The 19,527-nt window shown below is 37.8% G+C and overlaps 3 protein-coding genes and 1 long non-coding RNA gene across 6 annotated transcripts; 2 read left to right on the top strand and 2 right to left on the bottom strand.

Moving 5' to 3' along the window:
- The first annotated feature begins 288 nt into the window (after window positions 1-288).
- On the top strand, window positions 289-816 carry LOC137890969 (uncharacterized). Its single transcript, XR_011105319.1, has 3 exons — window positions 289-552; window positions 626-664; window positions 778-816. It is a non-coding gene; the product is annotated as an uncharacterized lncRNA (long non-coding RNA).
- Window positions 817-1,439: 623 nt separating this feature from the next.
- On the bottom strand, window positions 1,440-2,557 carry tyrobp (transmembrane immune signaling adaptor TYROBP). The gene is made up of 5 exons (XM_068735964.1): window positions 2,357-2,557; window positions 2,246-2,266; window positions 2,001-2,144; window positions 1,848-1,915; window positions 1,440-1,733 (listed from the first exon to the last, which is right to left on the bottom strand). The coding sequence occupies exons 1-5, from the start codon at window positions 2,388-2,390 to the stop codon at window positions 1,677-1,679; spliced, it is 324 nt and encodes a 107-aa protein (XP_068592065.1). The 5' UTR covers window positions 2,391-2,557; the 3' UTR covers window positions 1,440-1,676.
- Window positions 2,558-4,318: 1,761 nt separating this feature from the next.
- hcst (hematopoietic cell signal transducer) lies at window positions 4,319-7,309 on the bottom strand. Of its 2 annotated transcripts, none has more exons than XM_068735661.1 (6): window positions 7,225-7,309; window positions 6,267-6,416; window positions 5,664-5,737; window positions 5,455-5,475; window positions 5,115-5,249; window positions 4,319-4,804 (listed from the first exon to the last, which is right to left on the bottom strand). In XM_068735661.1, the coding sequence occupies exons 3-6, from the start codon at window positions 5,728-5,730 to the stop codon at window positions 4,761-4,763; spliced, it is 267 nt and encodes an 88-aa protein (XP_068591762.1). In that variant the 5' UTR covers window positions 5,731-5,737; window positions 6,267-6,416; window positions 7,225-7,309; the 3' UTR covers window positions 4,319-4,760. The 2 variants fall into 2 exon arrangements, with proteins under 2 accessions (XP_068591762.1, XP_068591761.1); XM_068735660.1 differs by having other exon boundaries at window positions 6,259-6,416; window positions 7,225-7,308.
- A 3,928-nt stretch (window positions 7,310-11,237) lies between these two features.
- On the top strand, window positions 11,238-18,263 carry LOC137891375 (NF-kappa-B inhibitor delta). 2 transcript variants are annotated; one of them, XM_068735944.1, is made up of 12 exons: window positions 11,238-11,348; window positions 13,817-13,953; window positions 14,051-14,081; window positions 14,529-14,719; window positions 14,817-15,001; window positions 15,389-15,494; window positions 15,634-15,780; window positions 15,882-15,933; window positions 16,095-16,252; window positions 16,551-16,667; window positions 16,813-16,977; window positions 17,073-18,263. In XM_068735944.1, the coding sequence occupies exons 1-12, from the start codon at window positions 11,333-11,335 to the stop codon at window positions 17,142-17,144; spliced, it is 1,377 nt and encodes a 458-aa protein (XP_068592045.1). In that variant the 5' UTR covers window positions 11,238-11,332; the 3' UTR covers window positions 17,145-18,263. The 2 variants fall into 2 exon arrangements, with proteins under 2 accessions (XP_068592045.1, XP_068592044.1); XM_068735943.1 differs by having other exon boundaries at window positions 14,048-14,081.
- Window positions 18,264-19,527: the final 1,264 nt, after the last annotated feature.

The raw sequence follows: 19,527 nt of genomic DNA, 5'->3' as shown, positions 1-19,527 counted from the left end.
ATTTTACGTCCAAAAGTTTTTTTAATACTTCAGGACCTGAAGTATCTGATAAAAAAGGAGGTGAAAGCAAAGGTGCAGTCCCTTAAATTCAAGTTAAAACTAACATCCCAATGTATGACGACACATTGATGCAGATTGCGTAAAAACTTTGACTCTTCCCAGATGCAGTCAGAGGCCTTGACAGTGATCAGATCATGATTTCTAAAGTTGTGGAGAAAGATAAAGCACCATCAAGGAGGAAAACCAATGTGGGGCCGCTGGTTCAGGATCGGGGTAGCAGGGAGCACAGCGGGCCACACAGAGCACACCCAGCAAGCATAGAGCAGGCGGTGGATGCTCAGGAGGCTGAAAATGTGTCAGGAAAAGAAGTTATCCGTTTGAGTGGGGACCAAGTGACTGGCAGTCTCCAAAGAAAAGCAACACCAGGAAGAGTTCACGGGTTCAATGGTATGCTGGCCCCAGGCAGAAGCAGAGAACTCATGGATCGTGATAGTTTAGAGGACAATGGCAGACCTGCTCCAGTGGGAAACAGAGGAGATACAGACTATGATGGTAAGACCAGATTCTCAGTTAAATAAAACCAATGATGCTCTGAGCAATCAAATAATGAACAATTGTTCCACAGAAACCAGGGAGTTTCTCAGCTCTGAAACTCATCCAATAGGTAAGAAATGTTTCATTCTTCCCCCGGAGAATATTGTAACGGCATTCTTTGATAACTAATGCATACAGTGACTGCTTTCCTGAAAGATCTGTCAATTCTCACGTACGCTCTAGCGCCTCAAGAGCACATGCCCAGTAGCTTCTCTGCTCCAGCAAAGAGCCGAGCCTCCTGATGATCATACAAAGGTGTGTTTCCAATACATTTGAATCAGACAAATGTTTTGTGCTTTTATCTCTATCCATCCTGTCTGGCTTAGAATACAACTGCAACATATAATGAACGTTTAAATTAGTAGCATTTCATTCGTGTCTAATTTGAAGGTGCAGTTTCCCAGACCTTGGTTTTTTATTCATCTGGTATGAATATAATGTTGAATGCCAATTGTTTTTCATTCTTTTTCCAGATTCTATTTCTTCCTCATGAGTCAGGGACCGCCATCTGTTGAGTCATACGAGGCAGACTGGCTGCTTCCAAATACAGTTACTTCTGGGACTTTTTCATCCAAATTTAGATTTTGACATGCATTTTGTGATGTGACCATGTGAACAAATATGAGAAATAAAGAGGTTTTGACAATTCTGTGCTAGACTTACTCCTGGAATCTGGTTAAAGCGGCTATAGATTGTAGTATCAAAGATGAATGCTGAAACAAGCACACCTATTCTGATCACTTAGAACAGAATCTTCGAGAGTCTGACATTTTTACTTTTATCTCAATATGTGAAATATAAATACAAAAAAAATAAAAAAAATGCATCTTTTTAATTTCCTTTATTTTAAAATGTAATTTAATTTATAATCACTTAAATAGAAAAACATATTTGAAGACAGCTTGAGAAAAAACATGAACGTCACATTTAACACAACACAATACTTAATACTTAATACAACATACATGTATGTTATTACCTATAATGCAGCGGGAGTAGAAGTGGCTCACACACACAAAAGATGTGTGCGGTATTATAGCTTGCAGACAAGGCATTGTTTGTATTTTCATAGTTCCAGTGTTTCATTTCCTAAAATGCCGAAGATCACTGTACACATCTGATTGGACTCCATGTAACTCCTACAAAAAAAGTCAACAATTCATCATCAAAACACAAATAATATATAGATATAACCGTACAAAAATCATATTTAGTATCTTTGAGGCTTAAATAATAATATACTTCTGCTTTACCTGGTAAGGAGATTCTGTGACGTCTGTTGCCATTTTATTTGATGCTGATGATGGCAGATTTCTTTTACCTGTTAAAAAGTGTAAAGTTACTGCCCACCTGCCTTATTACCAACCAGCATGCTCACAAGTTAGCGGCACTAAGTCAATGCTCACCATCACAAGAATCCCATTCCCTCCTTCTCTTGTGGTGAGTCGCAAAGCAGAACACAGAAATGATGATGAAGATGGTCAAGATGATATCAGAGGCAATAATGCCCAATACAGACCCCATATTTATCAGGTAACAGGAACCGCAGTCTGTGAAAGAGGGAAGACATATCGTTGTAGCACAAACCCAAAACTCACAACATCGTAGTCAAGCATCCCACAAGAAGTAAAGGTTTAAAAAAGCAAAATACCTTGCTGTCCTTCTGCAGATCCTGAAAGAGAGTTAATAAAAACCTTATAATAACAGTTGAGAGAGTGCATACACTCATCATTCTCTGTCAAACATATAGAACACCACTCACCAAAAAACGAACCCACAATACAAAGATCAGTCATCTTTATGATGGTTTCTGGCAAAGGACGAAATTAGAGAGAGAGGTTGAGGGCCGGTCCTTCTGTTGTCTTTCAAATGGCTGTGTTGTCACACCTATAAACAAGATGTTGAAAGCCAGAGATAGGATGATTCACAGATGAAGAACTGTCCACAAAGCGATACTGGCAGTGGTGTGAAGATTGTCAGCAAGTGACTGCGTGAGGAGGAGGAGGGAGTCCACTGCATAGAAGAGGAAGCTGGTGTTATTGCTTCTTCTCTGTAATGTGACATTCATGTGAGGGTTGCAGGATTGCTCATTCATATAAACAGAAATTCTTACACCCTGTCACATGCGGTCATTTGATCATTAGCCTTCTTTTTTGACTTTTTAACAGCATTTTGATTCTTCAAAGTAACACGTCCAAGTGATGCCAAGATAAGGAGCTGTATAGTATCAGTTTCATTACACCTGCAGTTTCTGCTAAAATGCATGCGGCTGTATCTTCGAATAGAGCATTTCCTCATGACCTGTGGTTTTCAGCAGGCGGTTGGCCACAGTAACTGCTGCCAGTCCGGGTTATATCTAATGGTGATGTCCTGTCAGTGAAATGAAAGCATACCTTTATTGTTTTTGTCAAGGAGACTTTGATGTTTCATAATGCTCTAATACAACTGTCTAAATATTTCTGTTTATGCATACCTAAAATACAAGTATATGTGTGTACAGGATGTGTACTGAACACAGACATACACAACAACAATAACAACAACATCAACAATAATAACAATGTTTATTAATATAGCAAAGTGCTGCACATTATTAAACCTAATATGACAGAAAATACAAAATAAATAATTAGGATATTAATTGAAGAGAGACACAAATAATGAAAATCATTTGTAAAAAAAATCAGGAATAAAAGTTAGCAATTTAATAAAAGTTAAAAAGGATATAAAGGAACAAAGCTATTTAGCAAGCAAGGTTTTAATATTAGATTAATATGTGTTAAAAGCAGCCTAATTCTATGTTTTCTTTTCTTTTTAGTTATAAATGTCTTGCAGCAGCAAGACTAATTGGAGCCCTTTGACTGCATTTTGATTAAAGCACATAATACAATGTGTGAGTTGCAACCAAGTGCTCTATTAATGGTAATTCATAATTCCCTAAAACGGTTCAGAAACCATGAATAAGAGCAACTTTTGGTTTTGCCAGGTTGTGACCAAAACTGTAGGTGTTGGTGTCATCAACAGAACTGAAAGACAGGGATGTACAATCATTTTTTTCCAAGTAGGAATTAAAGCTATATCAACCAACAGATGTATTATTGTATGTAGGTGTCAAAAGCTACCCTTAACTTCAATAGTAAAGAGCAGCTCTGAGCAAGGGAAATTCCTCCTGCACAACCACCCTGCAATTTCCCAACCTTTGTGAAAATGAGAGGAGACAGTTTGGCTCTAACCAATCCAATCCAATCCCATGGCTATCGGCTCTTGAGAAATCCCTCTGGGTTATTTATTCAAGAGGGTTTCCACTGCATACATTTAAATAATGTAGTGCATCTATCGAGGAGGTAGATCAGACAGATGTTTCACAGATATTGAATCGGCTTTGGCCAGCATGTTCTTTATGTTAAACTGAAACAGCAGACGGCTTGACCACAGTATCACCTCATCAACACACAGGGAAACCTAACATCATCTGTCCCAGGTCTAATCAGATCTCCTGAGTTAGTCACACTGTTTAAATGTCACTTTAGTACACCCTGATAATGTAGATCAGAAGTGTTTGTGAGAAGAAGACAAAACTAAAAACTTTTGAAGCTAACCAACAGAGAAAACAAGCATGTGAACCAACCAAACACATGAAAAACATCTACTTCCAACAGCCAATGTCCATTCAACATAAATATTACCAGACATGGAACATTTTTTTTAAACTTGTTTTTTATGCTTAAGTTGAATTTGTTTTATTAATTTCTTTTAATACATCATCAACCTTGGCAGGTAAAACATCTGTGTAAAATCAGCAGGTCAGTCTTTTTTTTTTTTTTTAAATCACTCATATAAATACAGCTGAAATGTTTACATGAAAAGTTCAGGGACTGTTGAAAATACAGTATTTAGTCAAGTGTTACCAAAAGTCAACTGCAGAGGGTGCTGTGTCGTGTTGTTAAATTGCGTTACGTTTCGTGAAAGTGGATCCCACATAAAGATATCTTATTCACAAGGTTGATGAATTGTAATGTGTGCAAGTCACTCTGCTTGTGTTTATTGCAAAAGAGTTGAATGTTGAATTAATCTTTTTAAACATTTTCTAATAATTTCTTTGTTGAAAAAAAACAGGATTTAAAAAAATGTAACATAATCTTATAATGTACTGCAGCCCCTTCAGATTAGCTCTTGCAGTTGGCTCGGACATTCATGTACACTTTGTCAGCTGTGAAGAGATGAGAGTGAGACACAAATAGAAAGATAATTTAGTATTTGACAATAGAAAATGACCAAATACAAAGAACATAGTAAGAGAGTGAGATGGATACAGTGATATCATAGACCACAGGCACTTTTGGCAGGGTTAAAGAGTACCAAAAAGTTTTACAAATGTAAACAAAGAATCTTATCATTATAGGAGAATAATATGTGCATCCCAATATGAACAGGAGTATGAAACGGTATGAGCAGATCTGTGAGGTCTGTCCCACATCTACACGTCTACACATTGACTCATTTTAGCCCCATCGCCTCACCCTTGTCCATCTTCTGACGCCGATAGTTGGCACATCGATAGGTGACAATGACAATGACAAGGGTCAGCAGCACATCTGCACAGATGATGCCTGCTATCGTCCCCGGCTCGATCCTGTAGCAAGACACTGTGCTGTCTGAGAAACACAGACAGACAGAAAAGAGTGGGATGGAAGATGTGAACTAAGACTGAGAGGAAAATATGAATCATCAGCTGTCGTTGTCTGGCTCTGCATTTGTGTTGCTTGTTTTTCCAAATAACATGATGGTGATGATAATGATGATAACATTCATAAACATTGAATTTCAAAGTTATGTGTGTCCTCTTTTTGTTGTACGTACCTGTGAGTGCCACAGCCAGGTCTAAGAGAAAGAAAAGAAACAAACATGAGAGATTCTGCTGTTGACTTGCCAATGGTGGAATGAAGCAACACCTTTGTCGGTTAAGTTTCCGTTATGCAAAATGTTTGTGGTTTCATTTTCCTGTGCAAGACCACCTAAATATGTCAGTGTGTACAAGAAGGAGAGGACAGATATGAAAATGTACTTACTGCACAGAAAAACTACAACAATAAAAAATTTGTTGTAAGCCATTGTCAAGGTGGTCAACTCAGTCATGAGCTCTCTGAAAGACAAAAAAGAAACCAAACTTTGTCTTGTGCTACATGCTTCTAAATTGAGAATCATATTCCATACAACACTCACATGTGGTACCTATCTTTCAAATTTCATTGTATTTGGTATCTGTATATCAAAGCTAAATCACCCAACCGTTTGAAACCGTAGGTTAGATCTTTTATATCTGCACTACTGAATGAACAACTCCTGTATCACAATGAGTCATACGCTTCTGAGTAGGCTTTTGCCAAAAATAGATGAGAAAAATAGAATAGAAAATGACAAAACATCTTAAATGGGCTCTCTAAAATCATCAAAATGTCATGAACACGAAGCTCTGGCGAATGCATTTCATGTGGCAAATTCAGTTTTCACAGTTGTATAAAACAAAACTTTTACCAGATTTTCCTGTATATATTCAATCTTAAACTACACACAAAACAGATTTTAATGTGACTTTGACAGACTTTGAACTGTTAAAAGTTAAGATAAGGAAGAGAAAGTCAGTGTGAGTAAAGATCCTCATACCTGCTCACCTCCAACTGCTCTCTCTGGAATCCAAAAGAGGATGTATCTCTAGTTTCCCATTAGTTTTCACTTTTGAAGGCTGACGTCAAATTGTCTTCCTTCCTCTGCTGGGCCGAAACACTGCCTGTTTGTTTTTGTTTTTGTGATTTGATCTGCATCTGAATAAATACAGAGTGGGTATACATTATATTATATTATAATGTAATGTAATGTAATATATTACAATAAAATAGCATACATTTAAATGTCCCCAAAAAGTTTGTCCTGGACTTTGCACTCCATTTCCAAAATAACGAAATAGAATATACAATTCAGCAGTGGTGGAAGAAGTAGGGAGATCTTTTACTCAAGTCGAAGTAGCAATATCACAGTGTAGAAATACTGTGTTACAAATAAAAGTACCGCATTCAAAATAGTAAGTTAAAGCACAGATGTATACAAAATATAGTAAAAGTAACAAAAGTAAAAACATTCATTATGTAGACTGGCCCAATTCAGAATTCGTATCATGTTGTGCAGGGGTGCCCACACAAGCTACTTTTAAAAATGATCTACCTGCATTCAAAATGCTAAATACCTATCTATCTATCTATCTATCTATCTATCTATCTATCTATCTATCTATCTATCTATCTATCTATCTATCTATACACACACATATATATATATATATATATATATATATATATATATATATATATATATATATATATATATATATACACACATATATATATATATATATATATATATATATATATATATATATATATATATATATATATATATATATATATATATGTACGTATGCACATTTCCTCGTGTTTGGGTACTTTTCCTCTGTGAGTAAGTTCCAAAACTGTCCATGAGCCCTAGACTTCAGCTGAATGTCAGCCTGTAGTGTCAAAACATCATCCTCCACTCCAGACGAGTTCAGGTGAAACAGCGTTGTAATTTTGTAATCACCTCAATATCTTCCAGATATGTGCAGCACATAAATGTAGCGACTGCCTCGAGTAAAGCAAAGTCTTGAAAGCGTTTGTCAAACTCTGCTCTGTGTAGCGCGCACTGTCAAGTTGCGCACACGGCTTCCGTTGCGTCTCCAGCTCTGACGCGAGGATTTGGAAGTTCCCCAAATCACGGCGCTGCAGCTTTAGCTTCTGTAGTAGAAATAAATTGGGAGGCTAACTAATTAGCTCGCCGGAGTTTTGCGGTTGACCGCGCATACGTGGTGACCCGTGTGTTAGAAAAGACGTGATCTCAGACTGGCTGCCATGTACGTCAATCAAGTGGCAAACGCCATGAGGACATCTATTTTTTTTTTGAATGGCATGCGATCTACCCGCACTACCTCCGCGATCGCAATCGACGTATTGGGCACCACACCCCGGATGTAGTTAGTTAAATTCCACCCCTGCAATTCACAGACATAAAACATTACAAAAGACAAGAAACAATTAAAATAGATTGTGACACTTATATTCAGCACGACTCTGTTACACAAACCCCAGGCCAGCTACATCTTTTATCCTTTAAGTTTAGAAAAACAAATATGTAGGTAGGAAAACACTTTCCATCTTCTGCCAGAGGGCATGCGTTGGAGCTGACAGGAGGACATGAGCTGGATCATCTTCTGGGCACGTTCACTAAGATCACAAATCAAAGTGAGAGAGATCCCGACATAAAAAGCGTTAAAGTGTGTGGGTTGTTTCAATGCGCCAACTCCTCTGACTCTTTACTCAATAAACAGATACTCTCACATTAAATGACATTAAAGGATTCATGCTTTTATCAAAAACATTTTCATACAATCATTTTGCCTCAATTTCTTCACCTAGCCTGTCAGCCAGTCAGCCTGTGTTTTCCTCAACATCCTCAAGGGGGCAGTCAACTCGTGTTGTTATGATCTGATTCCGGTAGTTGCCAATTCGACTTTGAGACAATTCAATTTACTTTGTCTATGTGGTTCGTCTTCAGTTTCATTTTTAGCTCAGCAGTGCCTTGTCTTTGTAATCGATTAATCCTGAGAACTTTGCGACAGCAGATGGAGCTGTGAGGCTTTTATGAACAGCGTGCAGCACTACAGATTGATGCCTTTGAAATTGAAAATAAATTTCACACACTTTTTGTTTTTTGTTTTATCCCTGTTTTGTCATCACGAAAAAACAGTCTCATCTAAAATAATGCAGACTTAATTTGGGGGGGGGGGGGGGCAGAAGGGGGCGCTATACAAACCATGTAATATCTATATAGTCTTTATTAATGGTTAGTTTCTAAACTGTTGTTTACTCTTGCTGGAGGATATCAGCATTTTAAAATTTTGTCTTGAATTTAGTCACTAGCCTAACCCTGAATATGACAGGCAGTGGTGGAATGTAACCATTAACTTTTTTTTTCTCATGAGCCAGCCAACATCCTCTCAGCATTTTCACTATCCACAATTTTATTGTTGGGAAATTAAGTTTCATTTGATTAAAGTTGACTATGGTTTACTAAAATGTACCTGAATGACTAAATTTACAATCCTATTACAAATAAATGACCACTGTTAATAACCAAATCAAGACCACATAAAATGTACAACACAGTCATCAAATATTCACTCAGAAAAGGTTGTAAAGCTCCTTTTATGAAAACATCAACCAATTAAGAGAAAGACATAAGAACAGTAGCTTCTTATTGCACAAATGGAGCAGGGATACAAGAGACCAGTAAGAGTTACTGTGTTTCACGCTACTGCCAAATTCTACCAGCATTTGACGGGCGGGCGGGTGCTACTGTCAAGTCATGAATGTAACTAAGTATTTATTCAATACAGAGTAGTATGTATACTTAGTACATACTTACTTGAGTACAATTTTGAGGTAACTACTCAGATTTGTATCTATCTAATGCTCTTACATTTTAAGGCAAATATTGTACTTTTTACTCCACTACATTTAGTTGATAGCTTTAGTTACTGTTACTTTACAAATTGAGATTATTAATACACAATATATATATCAACTAATTCATTATTATTTGTTGTTTACAAGTTAAGTTACCCAGCAGTATACTAAATAATTAAACCATCTTTACCAGCTACAATATTAGAGTGATGCACACACCAATGTATGAATAATCCAGTAATATAATAGATGTCATTCTGAAATGGGGTATCCTTCTAAGTGAATACATTTACATGTTGGTACTTTTGTACCGCAGGACTTTCACTGTTAACAGCATATTTTTACACTGTAGTATCTATTAGTAAAAGATCTTTTTGGTTTTCTGGCCATTAGTCTGTTCTTTGGGATGCGTAAGACCTTCAGGACAGCAGTTTTAAGTTTATTTTCACCTTTTGAAACACACTGAGAATTTGAGGCTGTCTATGTTCTACTCCACATTTTACATCTCTCTTTACTGTTATGTTGCTTGGCAATGGTCTATGGAGCAATATGACATCTTGATGTCTGTGTTTTTCAGGTGACAGAGCTTCCTGTAAGGCTGTGTTTATGTCTATATGTGTACCTAAAAGAAAATAGACTTCACAAAATACACAACCTGAGAGACAAAAAAAAAACAGTAGCCTAACTATCAAAATTCAAAACACAGGAGAATAAACTGCTCTCAATGTAATATTGATTGACAGTTACATCAATAGATGGCATAACATATGTTTTCTAAAGCTGAAAACATTTACTTTCATTATGTGAACATTTGTGCTGAAGGAGCACTGTGTAGGATATGGGGAATTTATAGACAGAAATGGAATATATTATTAGTAATGATGGTTTTTTTAGTGTTGAATCATCTGAAAGTAAGAATCGTTGTGTTTTCATTACCTTAGAAAGAGCCGCCTATATTTATGTACTAGGGAGGTCCTCTTCACAGAGTCTGCCATGTTGCACCGCCCAGAATGGACAAACACGGGCTTCAGACAGTGAGTCATACACACTGCTCCTTTAACAAAGGAGTAAACTTAGTTGATTGGCATAAAATGTAGACTTTACACTGATTAAATTAGAGTTTTCATCAACAATATCTTCCTTTTGGAGGTAAAAAAAAAAGCTAGACCATTTATGTATTTATTTATAAATAAAGTATTATTACTAGTAGTACTAATTTGTGGTTCAATTACATTGTGTTGGTCATGTCTCTTTTATTGAGATACAAAACAGTAATGAAAAATGTATTTATTGTTTGTCATTCAGTCATTTATAACATTGCACTGACATTTTTTGGATTTGATTTATTGAGTTACTGACTGAGTGAGTAAAGTATAAGTACAATTATTTAAGTACTGTACAATTTTAAGGCAGTCTTAGTCACTTCTTTATAGTGCTACTTACTTTGGGGCAAATAGTGTACTTTTTACTCCACTACATTTACTTGAAAGTTAAACTTATTGTTTTACTTCCAGGGTTAACGTTTAACACAGAAACATGAGATCAGTATATCAAATATAATTACTAAACTGAACAATTCATTTGTTAAAGTGTGTTAAAATTGCAAGCCTGGACCAGCTAATAAAGCTATTAAAATGTTGCTTACACTTCATGTATTATAATATAATATATTATAGTTATAATTTACTGATGGGAGCCATTCAGCATAATACTTCTACATTTAATGTTGGAATACATTTTTTATAATCATACCTCTGTGTTTTCACTTCGTTAACAATATGACTTTTACTCATAAAAATGTATTTCAACATAATGCTATTCCTACTTTTAATTAAATGATCTAAATACTTCCTCCACCATTGTGCCCTTGTACCGATGTGTTTAATTTGTATACTTGTTGTTAATAACTGTTTATCGTATCATATTTCATTCTCTGCCGTGCCGTGGTTTGACGTGTGTGTGGCTTCCCCTTTGCTCGAGGGCGTTGAGCACAGCTGGGGGCGGTGATGGGGAACAACGTGCTCTGTGTGTACAAGCAGCCCGCGATAAGACAACAAGCCAGTCAGACTTCATCACAGAACATCACAGATCCCTCCGGCGCTGTAAATCACTTCATCACCTTTTGAAACAGACTGGTGACCGAGAGGACGACCTGTTGAAGATTTCAAAGCAAAACCGTTTCTGACATGCACTTTGATAAATGTGAGTACATGTGCTTTTGATTTGTTGATTATGTGCAGACTACAAGTGTTGGTATAATTTGTTCATTGAGTGCAGATTTATAATGCTGAATGGTTGGACAGTAATGATGACAACTAATAGTTTTTACCGCATTGCTGAACATACTTGTTTTCAACATTCAATAATGTGTTATTGTGTTAGTGGCAGCAGTATGATGACAACTAATTGATTGTATTTGTAAGTCTACAACATTACTCATGTATCCCTCCATCATAAACACATTTGATAGAATCAGGTTTGTCTTTATTTAGAACTGTGGACCCTAAATCTTACTGAATTGAGCTTTTGTAAACTGTAACTGTGTTTTAATGTTAGACTGTGTTTTCTAGCCAATAGGACAATGTGTATATTTTAGATTTAATACAGTTCAGTGACACCTTCAGCCTTTCTTTCAGTTTTCGTTGAATGACGGCATAATTCTGGTGAATCCAAGAGTCAGGACATTATTTGGGGAAACCCTGAAACATCTACACCCCTTTGTTCAAGCCCTCTTTGACACAGACTTGAGTGATTGCATATTTAGTCTGTCTTGCCGGGCTCAGTTATACCACAAAATGAGGAAATTGGCTCCGCACTGCTTCTTTCTTTCTGTACACAGTAAGGCAAAAGAGAAAGGTCGTCAGAATCCCCAACCTCCCACGCACATGACTCAATGTCCAGGGGTTTCCACAACTCCTATTTGAATATCGCACAGAGTAGCCCAAATCAGTGTGGGGGCAGTTTAAGCAAACCAAACATGTATAAATGTGTGTGGGCTAAGATGTCCTCTTACTCTTGGAGAAACTTAAAGCCATTTCCTCACTTCTAGTTTCTCTCAGCTGATGTGTCAGACTGTAAAGTGTTGTGCAACTTCTATTGTCTGGTAATTTGCTGTTTGATATAGATTGTGTAGTTACATTTTGCAGCATTACATCATCAGTAACAAATGATTTCTTTCAAAAGTTGCCTTTTGTTGTAAAGATCAAATGAGTCAGGATTGAGTAACCTATAGTAACACCTTCTGAACTTCAAAATGAAACCTGGTGTCACTGAAATGTACTGACTGATGTCATTTAGTCTGATGAAGTGACCTTTATTATATTGCGGGGGCAGGTCACACACACACAGCAGCACAAGGACTTATTGTTTAGAACAGGTTTTCAGCTGGAAGTGAAAGTGTTGCTTTTGAAAGACGCGACTACCCGACAGAAATCTAAACTCCACAAACTCACATTTCTCTCTCACTGGTGGAATTTGCATATTTTGTTTTTGGATGTATACCTTCTTTGTATTTGCTCTGGAGAATAGAGCTATCTTATCCCTGTGTGGCTCAACACAGCAGTCAACATTCACAGGCAAATAGAACAAGATAAATGACAAAGGAACACGACTTTCTTCTTCATGCTCTGCCTCCGGGACATGTAGGTGCAATAGAAAGCACAGGGCGGCTACACGTGTCGGGGTGACGTGCCTGTGACACACCAAAGACAGGAAGATGTGGTTTGCCTTTTCTGTTAGCGTAACGGAGCGAGACAGGAAGATGTCATAGAAAATAAGCTGTGGCAATCCCATGCTAAAGGTTTTCTGATGAATATGTCTGGTTTTGCACGGCCGCACGATCTGTGTTCCTAATGGAAGAGGTTTCTCAGCGCTTTATCTTTGTACTCCGGTTCCACAAACAAGGTGGAAATATCACATTATCTTTCACGTGTGGGGTGAAGCTTTTGAGGAAACAACCTGTGTGGTCACATCATGTCAGCTGGAAACATCAGAATTCTGTTTTGCAATATGTTTTCCTATTTTTCTCACCTGTTTAATGGAAATGCTACTTATTTTTATCAGCAGGGGGAAAACATACTCATAGTCTCTCACTCTATTTGATGTACTTTTGTCTAAAGAGGCGCAGAAAAATGCCACAGTGGAGAAAGTGAGCAGGCAGACTCATTTAAGCAATGACATTGTAATGTTATTATCACACTCTAAGAAGTTATTCTGCCCTGCATTAATTAAAATCTAAGCTTTTACTGCTAAACCAAAGCCTCTCTTGATGAGATATAAAGTGAAATGTTGATATACTCCAGTGAGATTAAAACCTGCTTACACATACCCATACTTTACATTACTATCTGCTATTTAATTTCTAACTGACATATTTTGTGATGCATAACCATAAAAAGAGAGAGCTAAATAATCGACCATTTGCAGCTTTATGTTTGATAGAATTCAAAATGAAATATACTTGGGATTTTGACTGTTGGGTGGACAAAACATTTTATATATCAAAGAATTAATCAATACTTGTAAAAGATAACCTGCAGATACATGGATAATTATAAAAAGTAATTTGCTGCACCCCTAACTGTGGATGTACCCATCTATTATGTCCATCACATGTGAACAAAACACATGACCGTATAGTCATTCCTTTTTGCACTATTGACCCTTTTCAGCGCCAAAAGAGAAGCAGTGTTGCAGTCTGCCCACAGTGAAGAAACTCTTGGAGCAGAAAAGAAGGCGTGAGACGTCGTCTGTCCCACCCTCCTGCTCTACGGCCAGCACAAGTCCTGCTCCTCCAACTACTGTTACAGTAAGGCAGCACACAGAGGGGATCAGCATCTCACTAAATATTATATCATGAAGATGTGACTGTTGATGTTTGTTTTTCTCTTCCATTCTCCCAGCAGTTACCTTCAGCAGAACAGTTTACCTGTACAGGTAAGAGTAGGCCAACTTCTGCACAACACTTAAAGGAAAAGTCTGTTTAATTCTTTATGGCCTGATATAGCTCATTCCTCTGGGACGTAGAGCTTCATTGTTGTCCAAAAAGTATAAAAAATGCTTCAATTAGCCCCACTGTCGCTTTGGGTCATTAAGATGAACATTGACACATGGAGGCAATTACACATACACAAAATATACATCAATTAAAAATGAATTATGTGTTTTTGACCTCTTTATTATTAGGATGTAGGTCTATGGTTTGGGGCTACACAGACAGGGTGGGGAAGTCAGAAAGTATTGAGGGACGGACTAACACTTTGTTGTTTTTGGTCTTTTCATGGGATTTGTTAACAATAACAAAATTGTGAAACATCACCAGACCTGTTATTTTATCTTGAACATAATGTCTTAACATTACTGACTGAGTCCTTTTCATTTTAGGTGCATCAAGCAGCTACTCAGACATGGCAGTGAGCTATGGGCAGTGGACCCCTGCAGCAGAGTCTGCAGTCGGTTACTACCACAGCCATCCAGAAACCAGCTACGCTGCAGCCTACAGCCTCCCAATGACATCTGAATACGGCACACAGCAGCAGATCCCGGGATATGGAGACACAATGTCTCAAACTTACGTAAGAGAAATCCTGTAATCGTGGACTTTCCACTAACATATTGTATGTATCTGTATCATACCTGTATGGTTTGACCTTACCTGTTTTCTCCTGGCAGGAATGCCCGATGAGCGTAGTCACAGATTCCGACCCGTCTTCGTCTTGGTCCCTTCTGGGTTCCAGTCAGACCACACAGCTGAGCTTTGGTTCATCAATGGACGCCACCAAGCTGGAACAGGCCAGGATGCAGCTCAGCAGGATGGATTACAGCAGAGCTACTGGGCAGGATGAAGACGGAGACACGTGAGTGCTTTTGAGGAACTACATGTGTGTAGAATGTGACGTGTGGATTATATGTGTGCTGACGAAGACTACAAGTTAACTGACAAATATGGGCCCTATCATTTTTCTTTGAGGTCATAGACTACACTGATAGTATACAGTATTTACGAAGGAGTTTCGTTTTCAGTCACAAGCTAAAAGTGAGAGCCAGATTTGCAGTTTGGTAATCCTACAAAGATTAAGAAAACCAAAAGACGTGAATGAGTCAGCCTCTCATGCTCGATGATTATATGAAATGGAGAGACAAATTCATCTGTGAAAGGGACAAGTGTGAAATTGGTTTCAGGGATTACCACGACTCTCCTGCCAAACTTAAAACAAATTTATCGTGTGCTCTTGTTCTCTCAGCATCCTGCACATCTACACTGCCAAGGGGCTCAGGGAGTGTGCCTTTGCTGCTGCAGAGAGGCTCACGGAAGTAGGCAGGCTTGATGCCAAGGAGCACAAGGGAAAGGTATGAACAAAAAAGTCTTCCAAAGTGTGCAAATCGCTCTTTTTGGCACACATACTTTAAAAAAATTGTTTTAATGAGAAACATTAGCACAGGATGATAATTTCTCAAAATAGAGTTGTTAATTAATGTGCTTGTGCAGACTGCTTTACTGGTGGCGGTGACGGCAAACCAGCCAGAGATTGTGCAAGATCTGCTGTCCTTTGGAACGGACATCAATGCCTGTGATGTTAAAGGACAAACTGCCCTTCATCTGGCAGCCCACTATGGTTTACCTGGGGTTCTTCAGGTAAAGCAACACTACTAATGAATTGATTTGGCATGACTATCACAGCAAGTCATAAAAATGTGGGCTATACCTAGCAGACCTTAATGATTCCTCTTTTGCAGGCAATTCTGTCCAGCAGGCCGGCTGTCAACCTGGAGGCCCGCAATTTTGAGGGTAACTTAATGTTATTACAATGCAAATGATTAGCCAATAGGAGAGAATTGTTAACCTAGACATACATGATAATTTGGACTATGTTTTAGCACCAATTCCAAAGTATTTACATCATTAGAACCTTAATTGAAATGTTACATGTGTCTTCTTCTTTGCCTCAGGTATGACTCCTCTGCACTGCGCAGCCATTTCTCACAGTGTCACCATGAAGGCGTTGTCCAACAGTGGGCTGGCAGATGTTGGTCTTCAGACCAAGGCTGCGGAGAAGCTCTCCTGTGTACAGATGCTTCTCACTGCCGGGGCGTTCCTACTCAGCCAGGTGCAATATAGCTCTCCCTTTCTGAATGTCATGTGAGCAAGTGATAAGCATACATGTGTCACACTAGAGACATATTAGTAGTTGATAGGCAGCAGTAGGGAGTTCAATATGTTAAACCCTGACCTTTCAGTCAGAATAATCAGTTCATAGGGGAAGTGCCCAGGTTTTATCCAACCACAATGACAAACCATTATCCTCCCTACTCCTTGTTTTGGTTTATCTGCCTTGTTTGACACCTAAATGTCTCAGTCTGACTTGTGGTTTCATTATGTTGTTTTTTAAAATCATCCACTTCCAGGAAATCAAAAGTAACAAGACTGTGCTGCACTTGGCAGTAAAGGAGGGGAACATCGATCTGGTGACTTATCTGCTGAGGATTCCCCTGCCGAACATGAAAGACTTTGTCAACTTGAAAGTGAGTCCCACTCTGGCATAAAACTCAAAACTGGATTTTAAAAATGCAAGTGTTTGTGGGTTTATTCAAATTTACAAGTATATACTGTATACATACCGGACTATAAACAGTCTGAGTCATGCTGCATTTTCCCCCTTTTGCATAGGCGCATGGTCACACAGCTTTACACATGGCAGCTGGTCTCCATGGTAACCCCCACCAGGAGGAGATCCTGCAGCTGCTTCTACGCAGAGGAGCCGATCCCAGTGTCCGCAACCTGGAGAACGACCAGCCAGCTCACCTGCTGCAGAGCGGCCTCCAGGGAGAGCAGGTGAGCAGCACATCATTTTAAACAGCCAGCCAGACCTGCACTGTTTCAGTTTTTGTCAAGGGTTAGTTATCATTAATGTATGTTTCAATTTTTAGCTCAAGCTCATGCTGAAGAAACGAAGTGCTTCCTCTCGTCGACGTATCGTGTCCTTGCAGGACCAGGAATGACATGAAAATAAAAACATAAAATCCCCATTTGGAGGGAATGAGTTTTTAAGATGTTGCCTCTGTTAAAAGGGGATTTACAGTTTATTGTTATGTTGCTTTGGGAATCTCTGGCCTATAACTAGTTTGTCATATTAATCTCTAGATATAATTTCCATTGGATTACACAAATTATGCTTTAATTCATAAATCTTAAATTACCTGCGATGTGGTGTCTCTAAAAAAATGCTCTATTTATTTTTTTACGCATCGGCCAAATTTATTTTGATCAAAATGGATATTTCACTTTTGGAAATGAAAGTCTTTAAACGAACAAAAATTAAGAGCATCTACTAACAGCAGAGGCTATAGACGTCGCTGTGGAAGGTGGAGTAGTAGTCGTTTTTCTGACAGGCCACACTCCCAGTTTAATGTTGATTTCTATGAAATCGTTTGTATGACCTCCAGGACAATGTCCCTGAAACCCCTCTGACACTCTTGTCAAAACCCCCCATCATGACAAGTTATCATATTGATACACTGAGTGATGGTCTTGATTTCGGTCAGCATGTGTGCTTATGTTAAGAATGCGTGTGGTAAAAATGAGAAGGAGCTATCACATAATTTAACTTTCTATCTGTATGCATCATACTTACATGTGTAACATCAAGTACAATTTTTTTCTTTGTGGGAAAAGAAACTTGACTGTATGTAAAACTATTATGTATTTGAAACTGGTTGTGACAAATAATGTTCTCATCGCGTGAGTAAGTGCAGTGACAAGTTGTCTGACTAACTGTACATTTTAGTCATGAGTCATAAATAAAAGTACAGTAACACTTGTATTTAAAGCTCCATCTGAATATTTTGATGCTCAGGGTGCCTTTTGAACAGTCTCACTTTATTTAGCTACAGAAACTTGCAAGGTGGAAAATACACCATCCCACTAGAAAGGGTTAGTATCTAGAGGATTTTAAATGTCGAGGATAATTTCCACTGATGTTTACTGCAATGATACTAAACCTTAGTCACAGATTAAATGAGGTTTGTTTTTTTACTGGAATTTGAGAGATTAATTAGGTTTCGAGCTGCCTCTCACCTGTGTGTCATCTCTGTAAGATGATATAAATGTGTGTAAAGTACACAGGAAATATCAATCTCATAAATAAACAATCTAATAATAATATTGTATATTGTATATGATACGATTGTTAAAAAACACTGATAAAATAATTTTGAGTAGACAAGACCTTTATTTGAAACAGGGGTCTCATTTTTCAGCTTTACCTTTGCCTTGAGATTCAAACAGAATAAATTACTAATAAGCAAACTCAAACACTGTATTAAATCGATTCCATTATTTTTCAAAGCATTATAAAATAAAATACATAACTGAACATTGCCTTTTAATTTTCATCAATACATTATGCTAGCTATTTCATTTTAACATGTTGCATTTTTGCCTATTCTATTTATTAGTTTCTTCATTATTTTGTCATGCTCGAAAAAAGTAGATAAACAGAAATTAAGAAAAATAACGGCAAAAGACAATTGCTAGAATTGATCAATACGTGCAGTTCCTTTTTTTTTTTTTTCGATCTGGAGATTTTGTTTATGAATATTCAATCATGCTCTTAACTTAATGGTTTTACAGGAGTCAGATGTAAAGAAGAGAGACAACAATTATTGCATTTGTTTGATTAAAAGTACCCTTTCAAGTTTCATGGTTGGTAATACTTTTTTTTTTCTTTTATTCCCAACACTCACACATTAATGAACAATCTGTAGATAGGTATTTGATCACTTATTGTAAGACCTTCTACAGAATTCCATGGGAGACTCAATAAAACCAGGTAAGGATGTGTTGGAAAACCCTGTTGATCATCTTGCTGGCAGAGGTATATTAGCCAAACAGGAGGATGTCCATAAATAATCAGTGTATGTGTGTATTCGCTGGCGTGGTTCCTGTAACGATGTCCTCCCTTTCACGTAGAGACTATATTTTCTATACAGTTTGAGGAGGCACTGCAAAAGAAAAGGAAACAAATCAGGCAGAATTGCAGTGAGAAAGTGAACATAATTGAGTTGAAGCACATAATGATCCTGAACAGTGAAGTGAACTTACCCTCTGTCTTTGGGATTTGGGTACCAGATGAGCTGGAACTGCAAACAGAAATAAGGAAATTAGTAAGTATCTGAATTGTTATTACTGATTACTGATAACTGAAGTAAAGATTGAAAACTGTGGCCACAACTTCAACTTGGAGCTGGAGTTGGATTTGATCATGAGTATACAATATCAGGGTTACAGGATCCAAAAACAGTTGAAGCCACAGGGTTCTGAGGTAACTGAGAAGTAGCAGCCCTCATCTTTCATCTCATCTCGCCATAAAAGCGGCATGCAATC

Source organism: Cebidichthys violaceus, unplaced genomic scaffold (genome assembly GCF_023349555.1).
Source record: "Cebidichthys violaceus isolate CVI_PGR_0920_01 unplaced genomic scaffold, fCebVio1.0.p SCAF_7, whole genome shotgun sequence".
Taxonomy (NCBI): domain Eukaryota; kingdom Metazoa; phylum Chordata; class Actinopteri; order Perciformes; family Stichaeidae; genus Cebidichthys; species Cebidichthys violaceus.
The sequence above is the reverse complement of the archived record's forward strand: the minus strand, read 5'-3'. Positions and strand labels throughout refer to the sequence as shown.

Bases quoted from the DNA above. Each gene is read 5' to 3' on its own strand.
- tyrobp (XM_068735964.1), bottom strand. From the start codon at position 2,390: ATGACTGATCTTTGTATTGTGGGTTCGTTTTTTG. The intron at 2,267-2,356 runs GTGAGTGGTGTT...ACTCTCTTTCAG, and splicing joins TATTGTGGGTTCGTTTTTTG to GATCTGCAGAAGGACAGCAA. The intron at 2,145-2,245 runs GTATTTTGCTTT...CCTCTTTCACAG, and splicing joins ATCTGCAGAAGGACAGCAAG to ACTGCGGTTCCTGTTACCTG.
- hcst (XM_068735661.1), bottom strand. From the start codon at position 5,730: ATGACTGAGTTGACCACCTTGACAATGGCTTACAACAAATTTTTTATT. The intron at 5,250-5,454 runs GTACGTACAACA...TGTGTTTCTCAG, and splicing joins CCTGGCTGTGGCACTCACAG to ACAGCACAGTGTCTTGCTAC. The intron at 4,805-5,114 runs GTGAGGCGATGG...ATCTCTTCACAG, and splicing joins GCGTCAGAAGATGGACAAGG to CTGACAAAGTGTACATGAAT.
- LOC137891375 (XM_068735943.1), top strand. The intron at 14,082-14,528 runs GTAAGAGTAGGC...TTTTCATTTTAG, and splicing joins AGAACAGTTTACCTGTACAG to GTGCATCAAGCAGCTACTCA. The intron at 16,253-16,550 runs GTGCAATATAGC...ATCCACTTCCAG, and splicing joins GGGCGTTCCTACTCAGCCAG to GAAATCAAAAGTAACAAGAC.